This window comes from Triticum aestivum, chromosome 3B, assembly GCF_018294505.1.
Source record: "Triticum aestivum cultivar Chinese Spring chromosome 3B, IWGSC CS RefSeq v2.1, whole genome shotgun sequence".
Taxonomy (NCBI): Eukaryota; Viridiplantae; Streptophyta; class Magnoliopsida; order Poales; family Poaceae; genus Triticum; species Triticum aestivum.
The window spans coordinates 796,024,247-796,042,495 of NC_057801.1; the positions used below are offsets into that span (position 1 = coordinate 796,024,247).

Sequence of the window (18,249 nt, forward strand, 5' to 3'; positions counted from 1 at the left end):
CATTTTAAAAAGGGATATTCCCGTAGGATTTTTATAAGCAAGTCTGTATGCCCAGAGTGCATCGTCTAGTTTCTTAGACCAATTCTTTCAAGATTTATTAACAGCCTTTGGCAAGATTAATTTATTTTCTCTATTAGTTAACTCAAATTTTTGCAAGTTTAGTCCATAAACAAGCACAATTAGATTCCATTTCAGCAGCTAAAACTGATTTAAATGTAGGGTTAGACTTCGCGAAAGAAATAACAAATTTAAATGCCCAAAAGCTCAGCCAATGAGCGAAAGAGAGTATACAAGGTCACTATTGACAAGTATGAAATATCCACTCAACAGTGATCTATCACCTCTCCTGATGAACGACGTGCCCGCCGATGGAGACTTAATTCTTCATTAGCAGCACAGTAGTGACAGGCACTAAACCTGTCAATGGAGGTGTTTAGCAGCCCATAAGTAAAAAGTGATTTTATAGTCGTGGCACGTGGCTCCAAATGAGGTGTCACACGCCAAGAAAAGACATGTAAGAACTTGGACTATGAGAGGACTAGAATAAGCGGAAATGGATAGTGAAAATTAGAGGTGGCAGGACATTGTCATAAGGTGTACGTAGATGTGGTCAGTACCCAAACAATGGCACGAGGGGATCTATGTCGTGACATGGGTGGTCGTTGTATAACGATTATGGCTTTTGCTCTATCCGATATGCAATTTTGAATAAATATTAATAACTTTGTGCACCAAGGTTTTAGGAGAGGAAGCAAATAATACCTAGGTGACATGTGGTTTCTTCAGTGCCAGCATGGAAGCAGCAAGCGCACATGCAAGTACAGAAAACATACAATGCAAGTCAGACATGTCTCACGTGATTTGACCAAATAGTAAAAAAGATATTTCATCATTATTTGAAACAATGTGCACAAAGCAGGGTGCTCGTAAATATGCAATGTGAAATAATAACCTAGAAGTTATGTGCAGTAACTTTTAGGAAAGGAACTGAAGGATATTGAGAAAATGGCATATGATTCCTTCCATAGTGACAAACGACAAAGGAGCAACAATCTTAATTAGACGGTGGTATGTTGGGGGGGGGGGGGGGGGGTATGTAAGCAGGTGGTCAATATCCAGATAGTGGAACCCGACAATCTGTATCATGACATGGTTGACCGACGTATAATGATTGTACTTTTTGCTTGGTATGATATGTGGTTTCAAATCACAATTACGGACTTTTGCCCGTCAAGGTTTTGTGTGGAAGAAGTGACTAATACTGAGCTGGCAACCTAGGCGATGATGTCACATGGTTTCTTCAATAATCCCGATGCCACCACAGATAAGGAGGAACAAGCTTTTCGTTCAGTCTCATGCGGTTATTTATTTCTTCTAAATTATCTCAAGCACAAACAACTAAATGGCCTTGTATAGAACATATGACAAAGCACATGCAAGTATAAAAAATATACAATGCATGTGGGGTATGTATGTGGCTTGACCCAATAGTCAAAAATTAAGAAGTACAAAAAATCAAGGGTGTCGATATATATGCAATGTGAAATCACCTACAACTTCCCTGCACCAACGATTTGGGAAAGAAACTAAAGGATATTCAGACAATGACAAATGTTTCTTCCATGCCGGCAAGGGAGTAGCAAGCTTAATTAGGCATGCCTCTCTCCGTAGAGCGAAAACCGTGCATGGCTCCAAATGAGGTGCCATGCACCAAAAAAGGACAAACAATAACGAGAACTATATATATAGAGAGAAGATTGAAGTAAAGTTGAGAATCAGAGGACACGGTTGGGGAAGGTGCATGTAGATGCTCATTGTTAGAATAAATCCGAGGCATACCTTTGATCACACGAGGACCAACCAATCACACGAGCACGACACCGAGATTCGGTAATGAGGTTCACCGATATGGCTACATCCCGGGGCCTGACTATGGGCGCTCCTCCCCATGACACCGCCACAATACCGCACCCGGTCACCCTGGACGCCGGCACATACCACCAGCTTCCCCTGCGTTTCTGTGCTATTATGTTGGCATAGGTTACATCGTGTGTCTACCCCCGCTATATATGAGAGGCCTAAGATATAAGTGTACTACTAGGACACGACTCCATATCATATCTAAACACAATACTATTCGGAGTCCAACTGTAACCTACCTTGTACTCTATATTCGACACAACTTCAACAAACTCCACCTTGGCGAATATTCTCCACCACCTTGAATTCATCAATGTATCAAACTTCCATGTACATTGGACTTGAGCTTATCCCATGAGTACCGCTGCTACTCCAAAGACTCCACGTGACTCCACCTGCAATTTGTAGTCCCTATTTTTCTTGATCACAGTCAACACTCGAGCAAAATTAAGTTCCTTGTTACTCTAGTTTGTGCTCCCAACTTCTAGAGTTTCAGTCCAACGCCATCACACACTGATCACTGACCTGCGTGAAAGTGAACAACTCACATATTGACTATCACACATAAGAGTTATCTAAATTCAACATCACCGCTCTTCCTTGACTGCTTGTCTGAAACTTGAAAGAATTTCACCATTGCTTGTAGTCATCCCGAGTCAAATTCGCAGTCGTCTCACCACATGTATGACCACCAGAGCCCTGGTCCATCTCCATGCCCCATGCGCATCGCACGCCTAGCCGCTATTACCGCGTCGAGCCTCCGCTGTCCTGGTCGAGTCTCAAGGGTCGCGAACCCACACCACTCAACCCCACTGCAGAGTACCATCGATCATCACCGACCGATGACGAGTTTCACGCTTCAATCAGACCATTGGGCTCCAGTCCAAACTACGTGTCACTCGCTTTTCCCGCTGAATAGGCTTCGACTCTCCGTCGACTTACGTCGTAGCCCCTCAATCAGCACCAAGTGAAGTCATCTCGACTCTATCTCCACCTTCAACATGACTCCATGGTAGATGATCACTCCACCCTCGCGGCCCATCGACTTCAAGCTCTCTGTGTACATCACCTTGAATCAACCCCGCGCCATAGTCTTGTATAAGTCACACAAGCCTTCAGGCCTACGCCACGTGTTTCCACGCCCCAGAAATCAGTCACCATCAGCATCATGCTCCTATGTCGCTGTCGCCGATCCTACCACCGTCTTCTGTTCCAACCGACTTGCTTCGATCCGTTAGACTATCTAGTCCGACCCAGCCGAACTTGTCCGGCTGCACGACACTCTCAAGGCTCCCAAACCGTCTTCCGTGAATTCTAATCCATCACATGATAATTCCATCATAGCTGACATGACTTTCCGCAACACCTCAAACATTCTTATCGCGCCAACAATCTTTCGCCCGTGTCTGTCATAACCCAATGTTTTCAGTTCCGTAAACTTCTCCACCTCAAACCTGATACCCGTTGGCGCCATGGTTCTTCGTATGACTGACTGTATGAAAAAATACCTGAGCTATCCCCGCGACGCCGAAGTACACAAGCACTTCCGTGCACAACTCCAGCCAAACAAGACCTCCTGGTCTTCACGCGATGGACAGCTCCCTTGGCACTAATTACAATGCTGGCTATTGCCTTGCTTTGCCAACGCTGTGCTATTCCGATGGATGCATATCCCTTGATGGATTTCTTTCTCCGATTGATTTGCCTCTCGCCGTGTCATACATGGACTCGGTCCACTTCTGGTCCAAACAAATCTCACGTACGCTGCTCCGACTGCTCCTCCTATTGCTGTCTCCACCCGTCGTCTTGCCTGCGCTGCCACAACGGTCCAGCTCGCACGCTGCCCGTGCCAAGGGACGCTGAGCCACAACCCTTAGCCAGCCCCGTCAGGGCCTTACCGCCGCTTCTGCCTGCGCTCGAGCGAGCTGCACGCGTATGTCGCGACAACGATCCAATCTCGACAAGACTTCTGTTAGAACTAATCTTGTTATTAGTTCGTACGACTAGATATGTTTATATCATGCTTGTAGTTGAGCTGTGGCTGTGTGTGCACGTCAGGTTGTGTTCACGTGCATAAGGCAAAGCTAACTATGCATGTTAGTTAGATGCATGCGTTAAAGCTCCGGGAGTCCGATGGCCGAGTTGCGTGCAGGTGGAGATGGAGCAAGAATCGGACGCATTAGTTGTGGCATGCGCAAATTCAGCTAGAGGCCTACAGAAACTTGATAGCGACTCAAGCCAGGACGTGCGTGCGCTGTTAGTCAGCTGAGTAATAGCCGGACCAAGCCAATGTGTGTGGCTGGCCGTTGTGTGTAAATGCATGGCAGAAGTGGTGCGTGTGTGTGCATGCAGCTAGGTAGGTAGTTAAAGTGGGTCAAAGTAGTGGCGTGAGTTTAGATGGCATGGGTGCTTGCCGTGTGTATAAATAGGCATTTCAGTCAATGAGTAAAGAGAGGCCGAAAGGGTTGTGGCCAAAATGTACCACTTGTGGTTGCCAAGGAAGTGTCTCACGGCAAAGCTGGTTGGTACTCTTCCTTGGTAGGTGTGTGTGTGTGTGTGTGTGCATGTGTCTTTGAGTTCTTCCATGGTGAGTGTGTTCTTGAGAGAAACTAAGGGGTTGTTTGGATACCTAGATTATAGGAAACTAGTTTTCCTTAAACCCGATTTCTGGTGTAACAACCTAAAACATTGTTTGGATCCTCTAACTAACTCGTGGATATACTAAACTAGGTCTTCCAAAAACCCAAAAAACCAGTTTATACAAAAAACCAGTTTATACAAAAATGACTAATAGACATTTTTGTACAAACGCGTTTTCTATATGCATCAGGAGATCAGCCAAGTCCGACGCGCTGATCATGGTAACCTCCGTCGGCCGTGACAGCAGCTTGACAAAGCAAAAGACGTCGTTGCCGATCTCGGCCAAGCAGCCGGAGCATGCAGGTTGCGATGCTCCAACTAGACCAGCGCCTCCATGGCGGATGCAGACTTGGGCCGGCTGCCGTCGTGTCCATCGGCCGTTGCACAGCCACCGTCGCCGTCCATATGCTCCAGCTTCTACTCCCTCCATTCAGAAATACTTGGCATTGAAATGGATGTATCTAGATATATTTTAGTTCTAGATACATTCATTTTAATGACAAGTAATTCCGAACGGAGGGAGTACGTCATCGTCACACTTCCCTAGCATGTGTGTTGTGCTCTGCTGCTACCGGCCAATCGATCCAGCAGCTAGCTAGATGCTACATGCATGCCCGGCTTGAGAATCAATCAAGGTGCTTTACGTCGTGTACTCGTGTCTTGCCGTATGTGAGTTGCATGTACGTGCTTCTTTGATAGGAACCTGAGCCAACATGCATGACACCGGCGAACGAAGCCGAGCACGATCAGGCGAGCAGCGCGACCACCCTGGCGGCCTCGGTGATGGCCTTGCGAGAGAGCAGTTTACGGTGTGGTTGTCCGCCGCTGTGCGTGTAGGTGCCAAGAGCAAGCCGAAGCACCACACCTCCATGTATTGTTTGGGAAGAACTCAAAACCGTGTTTTTCTAATTTTCCCATCCAAACAAGGTACTGGGTATACTTACCTTAACAGAATAACTAACCAAAACTGGTTTTCCTAAAAATCCTCCAAAAACTCGTTTTCTAAAATCTCACATCTAATTCTCCGTATCCAAACAACCCCTAAGAGAGAAGAGAGAATTGTGTGAGAGGAGGTAGAAGAGGAGCGGCGCTGCGAGGACGCGGCGCCAACAACTTCGTCCAGAACACCCAGCCGCTAGCTTCGACTGCTACTCCCTTCGAGCGCTGCTTCTAGAGTGCAAATTACACGATCGCGATGGTCAGCACCACCAACGGGAACAACAAGCCACCGAGTTATCCCCTGGATCAACAGTTGCACCTGCCTCATCAAATCTTGCTCATGATACCACTTATTAGAATAAATCCGAGGCATATATCTTTGATCATCCGAGGACCAAGCAATCACACGAGCACTGACACCGAGATTTCTTAACGAGGTTCACCGATAGGGGCTACATCCCCGGGGCCTGATTATGGGCGCTCCTCCCCATGACACCGCCACAATACCGCACCCGATCGTCCTGGACGCCGGCACATACCGCCGGCTTCCCCTGTGTTCCTGTGCTATTATGTTGGTATAGGTTACATCGTGTGTCTACCCCCACTATATATGAGAGGCCTAGGATACAAGTGTCCTACTAGGACACGACTTCATATCCTATCTAAAAATAATACTACTCGGAGTCCAACTATAACCTACCTTGTACACAATATTCGACACAACTTCAACACTCATGTCCAAATAACGGAACAGGGTGGTGGGGGGTGGAGGGATATACATTGCAACATGGATGACCGTTGTGTAACAGTTAAGACTTTTTCTTGGTCCGACATGCGTAATTTAAAAATCAAAACCAATAACTTTTGCCCGTCAAGATTTTGGTGGCGCGACACTGCAAAAAAAAAAGGTTTTGGTGACACGAAGGAGCTAGGCGATGACTTGATCGCCGGTCAAGGACCTTTAAAAATTCATCGGACGCTAACTCTACTATTGCCTGTCAACTGAAACTAGTGCTAAATCCTGTAACTGATGTCATTCTCTGTGGAAAGATGATTTGCAATACAATAATCGTTGTATTGATGGGGTGCTAGTGCACGTATATATAATACAAGGGAAGGCCTCTACCTCAACTATACAAGACCAGGAGGTGGGCCACAACTCAATACACGTGCAATACAAAACACATACTCAACACCCCCCGCAGTCGAAGCGTCGCCGGAGACACAGAGACTGGACCGAAACTCCTCGAAGACGGGAGTAGGCAATCCCTTAGTCATCACATCAGCAAATTGTTGCGATGTCGGCACGTGGAGAACTCGAATACGGCCAAGGGCAACCTGCTCGCGCACGAAGTGAATGTCGAGCTCAATATGCTTCGTCCGTCGATGGTGCACCGGGTTGGCGGAGAGGTAGACCGCGCTGACGTTATCGCAATAGACAAGAGTGGCCTTGTGAACATCACAAAGCAACTCCTGGAGCAGTTGACGTATCCCCAAGAGCACTCGGCCACGGCGTTGGCCACGGCGCAATACTCTGCCTCGGCGCTGGAGCGGGAGACCGTGGGCTGCCGCTTCGATGACCAAGAGATCAACGAGGGCCCAAGGTAGACGCAGTAGCCTGACGTAGAGCGTCGTGTGTCGGGGCAGCCAGCCCAGTCAGCATCCGAGTAGGCCACGAGGTCGGTGGAGGCGGAGGCCGTCAGGGTCAGTCCTAAGGACATGGTGCCGCGTATGTAATGGAGAATACGCTTCACCAGACTCCAGTGAGAGTCACGCGGGGCGTGCATATGGAGGCACACCTGCTGAACAACGTACTATAGGTCGGGGCGAGTCAGCATCAAGTACTGTAAAGCACCGACAATAGAGCGATAAAATGCCCCATCGGACGCAAGAGACCCCTCCAGAGCAGAGACCTTCGCCTTCATATCAACGGGAGTGGGCGCCGGCTTGCAGTTAAGCATACCGGCACGCTCAAGGAGCTCGTGGGCATACTTCTGCTGATGCAGAAAGAAACCGTCAGCCCGGCGGATCACCTCGATGCCGAGAAAGTAGTGCAGGGGCCCCAAGTCCTTGAGGGCAAAGTCATCACGAAGACGAGCAGTCAGCCGCTGAAGGAGATCGGGGGTGGACGCCGTGAGGATGATGTCGTCGACGTAGAGCAGCAGATATGCAGTGTCAGCTCCCTGATGATACACAAAAAGTGAGGCATCGGAGCGAGTGGACCGAAAGCCCAGAGACTGTAGGAAGGCGGCGATACGCTGGTACTAAGCCCGAGGCGCCTGCTTCAACCCGTACAGAGAGCGGGAGAGCAAGCACACAAAGTCGGGGTGCTCGGCGTCGACGAAACCAGTAGGCTGCTCACAGAACACCTGTTCGGCGAGATGACCGTGCAAGAAGGCGTTGGAAACGTCCAACTGATGCACCGGCCAGGCGCGCGAGACGGCCAGCTGAAGGACGGAGCGGATCGTGCCTGGTTTCACAACCGGGGCGAAAGTGTCGGTGAAGTCCACGCCCGGGCGCTGCCGAAAACCACGAACCACCCATCGAGCCTTGTAGCGTCGAGAGAACCGTCTGGGTGAGTCTTGTGGCGAAACACCCACTTGCCAGAGATGATGTTGGCACGAGGGGGTCACGGAACAAGCTGCCACATGTGGTTGCACTGTAAGGCGTCGAACTCCTCCTGTATCGCAGCTAGCCAGTGGGGATCCCGAAGGGAAGCACGAGCGGAGGTGGGGACGGGTGAGGGCGTCGACGTCGAGGCGGTGCACACATACTCATCGACGGAGTAGCGCTTACTGGGCCGAAGCACTCCTGCTCGGGCACAGGTAGTCACGCCAAGTGACAGGGCAGCAGGGCCGACGGGTGCCGCGGCGGCAGGGGCCACGACGGCGGTGGCACCTGGTGCGGCGACACCCGGTGCGGCGGATGGGGCCGCGGTGGTGGGGGCACCCGCCGCGGCGACGGCAGAGGCCGCAACGGCAGCGACGGCGGGGGCCGTGGCGGCAGCAGCGTCGGCCGATCCCGCGGCGACGGGAGGGACGGGCGAGGTCGAGGTCGAGCCCGTCGCAGGGGTGGCGGCGCCAGCTGGTGTGGCGGGCGGGGTGCCCACCGACTCAACCTCGTAAGAGGGAGTCGAGAACCCGGGAGGTGGCGGCAGAAGGCGCCGGGCCGGGGGTGGCTGCCGTGCATCGCTCCAGGTAGGGGGCGCGGGGGCCGGCGCCGAAGAATTCGCAGCCGGAGGGACCTGAAAAAAGGGAACACCGTCTCGACAAAGTACACGTGCCGCGAGGTGTACACATCATGAGTGACAGGATCATAGCACCGGTAACCTTTGGTGTTGGGAGGGTAGCCAAGGAAGATGCAGGGGACGGATCAGGGTGCGAGCTTGTGTGGCGTGGTGGACGCGATGCTGGGATAATAGACACACCCAAAGATGCGGAGACCATCATAGGACGGTGGTGTACCGAAGAGAAGGTGGTGAGGAGCGTAGTTCCACCGAGGACGACACGGACGAATGTTAACTAAGAGGGTGGCGGTGGCGAGGGCATCGGGCCAAAACCGAGTGGGCACGTTTGAGTGAAAGAGTAACGTGCGAACGCAGTCATTAAGAGTGCGGAGAATGCGCTCGGCGCGGCTGTTCTGCTATGAAGTGTAGGGGCAAGTCAGACGGAAGATGGTGCCGTGAGAGGCGAGAAGTGTGCGAAGACCAACGTTGTCAAACTCTTTTCCGTTATCAGTTTGGAGTGCATGTATGGGGAGACCGAACTGGGTGGGTGACGTAGGAATAAAAGGCGGTGAGTGTGGCTAAGGCATCGGATTTACGACGAAGAGGAAAAGTCCACACATAATGAGAATAATCATCTAAAATCACCAAGTAGTAGATATAGTCCGTGTTACTCGCAACGGGAGATGTCCAAAAATCACTATGAAGTAATTGAAACGGAAAAGTGGAAACTGAGGAGGATGCACTAAAAGGAAGACGAACATGCTTGCCTAAGCGACATGCCTCACAAGAGTGCTCGTCGAGCTTATTACATGAGAAAGAAAAACTCCTAAGAATTTGACGTAACACGGTGTGGTTGGGGTGACCCAAGCGAGCGTGCCAAAGGTCAACGCCGGCGGCAAGGGCGACAGGTGTGGAGGTGGAGGCGCCGGCGTGCACGGGGTAGAGCTCATCGGGACTGTCACAACGGTGAAGGACCATCCGGGTACGGGCGTCTTTCAAAGAAAAGCCAACGCCGTCAAATTCAATATTAAGTGGGTTCTCACGAGTAAGACGACGAACATAAACTAGGTTCGTGACTAAGTCTGGTGAAACAAGAACATTGGACATATTGATGGGTGTGGAAGTGGAGGGAAAACTAGTGCTGCCGATATGAGTGATAGGTAAGGAGGAGCCGTTGCCGACGGTGATACGAGTGGGTGTGTGAACGGGAGTGGAGGAGGTTAGGTTACCGGGATGAGCTATCATGTGCGCGGTAGCACCTGAGTCCATGTACCAGCCGCCGCCGCCGATGGAGCTACTCGACGACGGTGCGGAGTGCTGGGCGGCGAGGAGGGCGGGGTCCCATGACGCAGGAACCGGCGGCGGCGAGAGGCCCCCGTAGGGCGGCGCCGAAGCGGGCGGGCCATAACCACCGAGGGGCGGCGGCACAAGGAGGGTGCCGTAGACGGTGCCGATCGACTGGTAAGGCGCGCCGATGGACCCCCGGTGGTCCGCGGGGAGAGTCTGCGGGTAGAGCGGGGCCCACCCGGCGCCCTGGGCCGGCTGCTGCTGGGGAGGCGCGGATGGCGGCAACGGGTAACACCAGCCCAGAGAGGCCGTTGACGGGGCGGGCGGAGCAGGGCCGCCGGCCATGGGCGGGGACGGTTGCATGTGGGTGACGCCGGATGCGCCGTAGGCGACGACCGCGCCGTATGGCGCCGGGGCCGCACCGGAGGGCGCTGGTGGCGGGACGACAGAGGCGGCGGCGGAGAGACAGGTGAACGCCATCGGCGGCGGCGCAGAGGAGTCGCGCGGCGGCGGGGTAGCGGCGGCGGCGGCGCGGAGGAGTCGCGCGGCGGCGGGTTAGCGGCTTCGGCGGCACGGAGGGAGTCGCGCGGCGGCGGCGGCGGGGGCAGCGCGGGAGTCGTGCGGCGGCGGCAGCGGCGCTGGCTCACGGCCGCGGCGAGCGGGCGGCGGCGGCGGCGGCGCGGGAGTCGCGCGGCGGCGGCGGCGGCGGCAGCAGAAGGCGAGGATTAAAACCTAAAAACTGATACCATGTGGAAAGATGATTTGCAATACAATAATCGTTGTATTGATGGAGTGCTAGTGCACATATATATAATACAAGGGAAGACCTCTACCTCAACTATACAAGACTAGGAGGTGGACCACAACTTCAATATACGTGCAATACAAAACACATACTCAACATTCTTCTTTCATTACAGGCTCTGGGTGCATTTTTCATGCCTGTGCTTCATATCCTTTTATGTGGTGTATTTGCTTCACAAGGTGGGTGTCTGTAAATACTGTCAGCTAACCAACTTCTATTTGTTCAGTTCGGGCGTTTGATAGTTGGCAGCAAAATTCAGTCTTGTTACCTTGTTTAACTTCTGAAATTTTTAGTAAATTGTCGGTAGGTTTTCCTTATCAAGCACTGCTGATTTCATTTAAACACTCGCGGTAATTGGCTGAAAGATGTATCATTGTAGAAGTGACTATTCTGCTCTGATTGTAAGCTGAAATATTGTCGGTAGGTTTTCCTTATCAAGCTCTGCTTTGAATCAAAGTCAGCCGACACGAGTTTGCCAAGTTCGGCGATAGAATGAACTCAGTAAAGTTCTAGAACTCGGCACAAAACCAGATTCTAGTACTAGTGGCATATGCATGTGTTGAATTAAATGTATCCCTTTCAATGCACATGGCACAAATACTTACCAAACAATCCCGATTCGCAATCATATTTATGCATGCGTACAATTAACGTGGGCGTGATCACAGTGAGCTGCAGTCGGCAGTTTGGAAAGAGAGCTCCTCCTTAGTAAGGTCGTACAACAAGTGCATGTTCTGCAACTGGAAGTTGCCGATGATGCTCACGTAGCTGGATTTATGCATCACCATGCATGACATGGAATCATCCAGCGGCACCCAGTAGTTCTCTGGCGGCAGCACCATGTCCGCTCCGCCACTGAAGTGGAACACCATGGACGGCACCGTCTTTTCCTGCGCCAGTGCCACACACAGGTCGATCCCACTGCCAGCAGGTGGCGGCAGGAGGCTCCCGTGTAGCTGCCTCCGGAGCTCCTCTCTCAGAGGCCTGTACGCCCCATTGATCAGAACCGAAGTGGGGTTACCAGAGTCGATAAAGACACCGCCGCCGGTGCCGTTTTGTTTCAGAGCGAACACCATCGGTGGGATGGAAAGTCTTGTTTTTCCCACGCTTATTCCGATGAGTGGGACATAGTAGAATGGGTTCCTCTTAGGGCCTTGCACGAAAGACATGGACATCACAGGGCTGCCGCCGCTGAGCCTCGCCGTGGCGCCGACGAAAAGGTGGCTGCTGGCACCGGGAGTGGCGTTGCTGCGGAGGTAGGGGGTGTGGCAGTAAGAGAACTTGCTGGCACCTATCTGAGAGACGAGCGACAGGGGGCCACGGCCAAGCCCTATGAGGCCGGACGCCCCGTCAAGGGACCCCGGAGTGATCATCAGCGTGTCGACGCAGCCGAACGTGAGCGTCACCGAGCCGTGTTCAAAGGCGAAGACCTCCGTGCCGATGGACCCTCTAGCGTCGCCAGCGCCGTAGAAGGCCCCGAAAGCGCAGCTGCCATCCGGGCGGCACGAGTGCGCCTGGTTGGCTAGGCACAAGGTGTCGTTGCACGGCACGGGGTGGAAGCTGTCCGACTTGGACGCGTTATAGTAGGGCAGGCCCTGCATGACGCAGGATCCTTTGAGGCTGCAGGTGGAGCACTGCGTCCAGATGAGGTCGCTACCGGTGTCGATGAGGGCCTCGGCGCGCTGCGGTGGGTTGCCGATCAGGTACTCGGCGATGTACTGGCTGGTGTTCCAGTGGACCGGTGCGCTCACGTCGACAAAGGACGCCAGGCGCTGCCGGCTGCTGGCCATGGCGCGCTGCACGCGCTCCGCCACTGTGTAGTTCCCCTTGCCATCGACATGGATGAGCTCCATGTGTAGCCCTGCGCTACTACAAGTAACTAGGGTAGCAGCACTCGAGCACAACGCAACGATCAGCACCAGCCTTATTTCCATTGTTTCCCTTGTTGGTTTGATGCAAGCTCCTCACCATGTCATAACTTAATTGGTAACCTGTGGCCTCCATATATATTCATCTGGATAACATGTGGAAACAAACAAACTGACGGAGGATTGACGTAGTACGTACATTCATAATTTAATATACACTAGCTAGTAGTATAATCAAATCTTGGGTGCCGGCCTGAACCATGCACGGGATATGGGCGGACTTCCTTATGGCAGCATAGACATAGGACAGTCGTACTACTATCATTTTCGAAAATTCTACCATTATAGATACAGAATAGGCAGCGGCTGTCGTTACATCGCTCATCTCTCCAAGTGTCAGCCTTTACAAGAAGCTTGGATTTTGTCGCCAAATCCTAGTGTGTGTTTTTATCATTTGTTCTTAAGGGTTGCTAGACAATTATTTGACGCGGTAAACCTCCTAATATAACATTATGACTTACTAGTATAGTTATATATCGTGCTGTCTGTGTTCTTGCATGTAATGATTAATCTAACAACGCATAGAAAAATTAAGACACAAATACAAATCTAGTAGACCAAATCAATTATCTACGAAAATCCCGAAACATCATTCAGTTAAATAGCGAATAACAACCTATGGGTCTCCAAACTATTTATTACTATTAAAGTTCACTGGCACAAATGCCTGTACATTGCACCCGGAGGGGTTTCTACTTGTGCACTACAGAAAGTTTCTTTTTGTGAAATAGAAATAAAGTACCATGCTGGTGTTGTTGTGGACATGATATCTGAAATGTATATCGTGAGATTATCCAATGTTTATTGAAGTCTATAGTTTTTTTATCATTGATGAGTTGTTAGGTTTAAGATGTACGATTTCATGTTGTTGAATGTTTGTTCGTCTGCCCTTGAATAAGGTTTGGGGGAATCAAATGTTAACATCAAATCTGCGGTGGTGTGAGGATGTAATGAATTTGTGATCCTTGCAGCAGCTAAAATGCATTACAAATCATGGTGCACCAGCTTCTAGTTATTTAAAGTAGGCAAGCGGTAAGAACCTATATAATGTAAAATCTGAGCATAAACAACAAACTACCTTATGCTTATGTATTACTCCTCGAATCCCAAATGTATGTGTTTGTCTTTCCTACTCTTTTCAACATGTATGTTGTAATAGGATTTCTAGGAATTTGTCCCCATTTTTTTTTCTTTATACCGTTGTTAAAATGAAAGCTCTCATGAATAAATGAGGTATCTTTTCCAATGTGCAATAACTGTATGGCATGGGCATATTCGTGGACAAAATACACGTACGGCAGAAGAAGCAACTGACTTCCCTAGCAAACTAGAGTTGGCTTAGTTCTGTTTTTTTTTTTGGTTTATCAGGTTGTTTGTTTGTTAGCTTCTAGTCAGGAGGTTTGATTTCGTAGTCTGGAGTAAGGTGAACTTGTTAGGCCAACTCTATAAGAAAACAACAAAACATTTGACATTAAGCAAGGAAAATTAAACCCGCCTAATCGGCCTTTCAGAGTCTCTCTGGTGAGGGAACACGCCGTAGCTCCTTGCCACTCCTACCCACGAAACTAGCATATCACATCATTGTTATTTTTGCATGTTCTTAATTATTTCTTGGTCTGGAGTAAGGTGAATATCAAAATTTGGGAACAGAGCAGGTGATAACTCTACTAAAAACAAAACCAAGGCCACAGTAATATTTCCATCCTCTATCCCAGCTTTTATGATTTAAAATTCATCAAGTGGTTGAAACAAGCACCAAGAGAAGTATTTAGGTTGAATCTCATTTCTTCTATGCATGTGACAGGACTGGATCGTATTATATTGTAAAAATAGAATTATGAATGTTCAAAGATAAGTTTAGAACTGTACCTTATGTGCGATGACGGGATCATCCCTACTATGATTTAAAACATAGTTAAGCATCGGATCATTATCATCCCGTGCTGCTATGTACCCATACAATTGTATGGAGTCATTGCTGATGGAACACTCAGCCAACGTCAATGAGAAAAATCGCAACATATTCCTTGAAAATAAAAATTCTGGTCTGGCTTCGAGATCCTCATCCGCTCCAACCGACCTTCACGAAGAAGTACATAATATATAACAATTATTAGTTCGTGTAGTGGAGAAATTACATATTACAAAAAGATAAACATCATTTTAACCGGTGCATTGCGCTAAGTTGTATAGAACCATTGTATAAAGAATACTGTGAGCTAGCTCAATGTAGGCATGAAAAAACAACAACATGTTTCAAAACACCTGAGTTGAACAAGTTTATGATCCTAAGAGTTTTTCATATACATGTGGGTTTCCCAAAATTGAAAAAAGTAGCTAGGTCAAAAGTACTCCCTTCGTTCCACAATGTAGTGCATATAGATTTTTGGAAAAGTCAAACTTTATAAAATTTGATCAAGTTTGTAAAGAAAAACACATACATCTATAATAGTAAATACATATCTTTAGATACATCACAAGACGTAATTTCATATTGTATATATTTATTATTGTAGATATAATTAGTTTTCTCTATAAAGTTGGTCAAAAGTTTGTATAGTTTGACTTTTCAGAAAATCTATATGCAATACTCCCTCCGTCCCCAAATGCAAGCATTTATAACATTTGGAGTCTTTCCACAAATGTAGAGATTTCTGGAGTATTGAACCTCGACCTAAGGAAATAAAATGGTACACTCTAAGAAAAGACTAGAATGATTACACTTGTGGAAGGAGGGAGTACACTCTTATAAAAGTAAATATAATGGTAGAGATGTCCTAACCGCAAAAAACACTAGTATAAATAATATGAACTCATCACATGAATCACTGAATTCTCTAAGGCGGGGAGTGCCCTTATTGTGAACTTGGACACAAAATAGTTAATCCATTAACTTTGGGTTATCTAATTTACTTGGCAAAATAAGTCCTATCATGAAACTGTACTGGAGCTATTTGCAACACTTTTTCAGCCATCTGGTCCGCATGCCATAGGATAAAGCTCCTTGCCACACTTATGGTGGCCATTTTAGTCTACCATCAGGGCCCACCTTTATTTATGCATGAAAGTATTCTATTGTATAAACTTACTTTTAGTTTACATGTTCGCTCTGGTATCATATATTGTACTATATGAATTTTGATTTTTGCTAGCACATATGTCCGTGGGTTGCAACGGGAGAAAAAATAGTTTACATTTAAATTTAGTGAGAATTATGTGTGCAAGCATAATCTTGTGTGCACGCCAAGAAGGAACATTTAGAACATTTATATTCTGGTTTCGCCACTTGTGAAGTAACCAATCTCTAACTTTTTTCATTCATTGATCAAGGGAATTTAAGGTATGAAGTTTATACATTTAGGTCCTGGATTTTGTTCGGTCATCGCACGCAAGAGAAGGCCTGTAAATTATTCAACCTAATTTTCCATATATATAGACATAGGATTAAAGGAAAGTTGAAATGGACGGGAAGAATCGGGGAGGGGGGGGGGGGCATGGTTGGGGGATGGCAAATGTAGGTGCTCATCTCCAAATAACAGAAAGGGACAGGAAGCGGAAGGATCTACGTTGCAACATGGGAGTGGAATACCGTTATGTAGCAGTTGAGTTTTCTGTTTGGTCTGACATGTGTAGTTAAGTAAACGAAACAAAGAACATTTTTAAGCCAAGATTTTGGGAGCGGATGCGAAGTATACCGAGCTAGACGATGATGTCGTTGAATTGTCACTTTACTACCAAATTAATTAAGAGGTAACAAACTTTTCCTTCCAATCTCAAGCAATCCTTTCTAGTTTCTTCCCCTTAATTTCAATACAAAGTTCGAAATGGTACGTTACAAATCGATTGGTAGATCTGGCTAGCTGGCATGAGCATAGACAAGCATAGACGAGATGACGATGGATGGAATCATGGATCAAACAGCAGCCTTGGTTGGCCTGGGGACGTACTTGCGGAGCCAAATCTCATGTTGTCCTATGGGGATCTTGACGAGCATCTCGCCGTTGAGCACGAGCTTCCCGATCGCCTCTGTCTTGAAGATGATCCGGCCATACATGGGCATGTGGCCTCCCTTGATCTTCTCCATCAGTACCCTTACCACACAGTCACCCCACTTCCTGCACCCATGCATGCAAACCATGAGACATGATCCAGATCCAATCATCATGAATCATGCATGCAGATCTTAGTAGATCCATGTGTACAAATAAACTTAATCAATAGATCGACTAGTGTATGCAAGTGCACACTTACTGCCTGAAGTACTCAAAGATCTCCTCATGGTGGAGGGCATTTCCTTTGGAGAAGGTGATGAACATGGAGCGGCAGTCCTCCGACACTGCCACTGGTTGGGAGGTGTAGGGCACCATGAGCTCCGGCGGGTTGACAATCATCCCAGTCTGGACCTCCGGAGCAGGACATGCAGGCGGTCGTCGAATATGAACTTGCCGGCACCGTCGAGGAAGTGGGCGACCCCGCGGACGACGAGGTCCTGGTGGAAGGTGAAGAAGCCCGGCTCGATGTGGACACCGCCTTGCATGCAGAGCGCAGAGATGATCGGGATGGGCGGGAGCGCAGGTTTCTGGTGGCGGAGGCACTCGAGGACGGCGTTGGCCTCTTCTGCGACGACGACGACGACGTCGGGCACCATGGGTGGGACGTGGTGGATGGCGGAGATGGTGCCCTGGTCCAGCCACACCAGCAGCGCCACCGCATTCTGGGCTTTCTCTGGGTTCCCGCACACGGACAAGAACCGGTTGTATGCCTGCCGTGCGACGCTGTACATGTACAACACCTCGCGCACCGTCATCGCCGCCATGGTTGCTCTGGTTATTTGGTTGCTCTTGCACCGGCCGGCCGGAGAAGAGGCGACGGGTGACTGACCCGAGAAGAGAAACTAGCAAGAGAGGAGCGAGGAAGGGGTGATGGGTTGATGGGGAATGGACCGATATTTGTAGGTTCGCCTGCTCCTGTTCCGGCGACGCGGCTGCGCTCTGGCCGGTGGAAGGTTTAATGAGGTGCCAAAAATGGGCCAGCGGGAAACAACTCTCTTTGAACCAGTTTCAAACGCCAGCGTGTACACGTAGAGGCTCTTCGTTCGTTGGCTGGTTTTACATCGTTTTTGATTTTTAGTTCGTTTTACATCCTCTAAAACGTATACATATGTCGTTACTTAACAACTTTGGATGCGGTGCAACACTTGTATATCCTTCTAAATTTGCACTATCTTTTTCTTGCTACTGGTTAATGTTATACTCAGCAGAGTTCACATGTTATACTTTTCTTTTCGGTTTCATTTACATATATAGAGGACATGACATTGTGATTCCTTACTCTCTACATAAACTTTGTTGTCGCTCTAGCTACCTGATTCCCCCATTATCAATGGTGCAAGCGTCAAGTCAGGACACCACCGTGCAAGATTGTCAGAATCATGATTTTGAATCGGATTGGAGCTCGAATAGTAGGATCGCAAATCATAGAATCTTTACTATCAGGATCGTAGA

The 18,249-nt window shown here is 49.0% G+C and overlaps 1 protein-coding gene across 1 annotated transcript; it reads right to left on the reverse strand.

The window, feature by feature from the left end:
• Positions 1-11,479: 11,479 nt before the first annotated feature.
• LOC123066635 (aspartic proteinase nepenthesin-1-like) lies at positions 11,480-12,751 on the reverse strand. The gene has a single exon (XM_044489681.1). The coding sequence runs from the start codon at positions 12,749-12,751 to the stop codon at positions 11,480-11,482; it is 1,272 nt and encodes a 423-aa protein (XP_044345616.1).
• Positions 12,752-18,249: the final 5,498 nt, after the last annotated feature.

Excerpts from the sequence above, each read along its gene's own strand:
- LOC123066635 (XM_044489681.1), bottom strand. The coding sequence starts at position 12,751 with ATGGAAATAAGGCTGGTGCTGATCGTTGCGTTGTGCTCGAGTGCTGCT.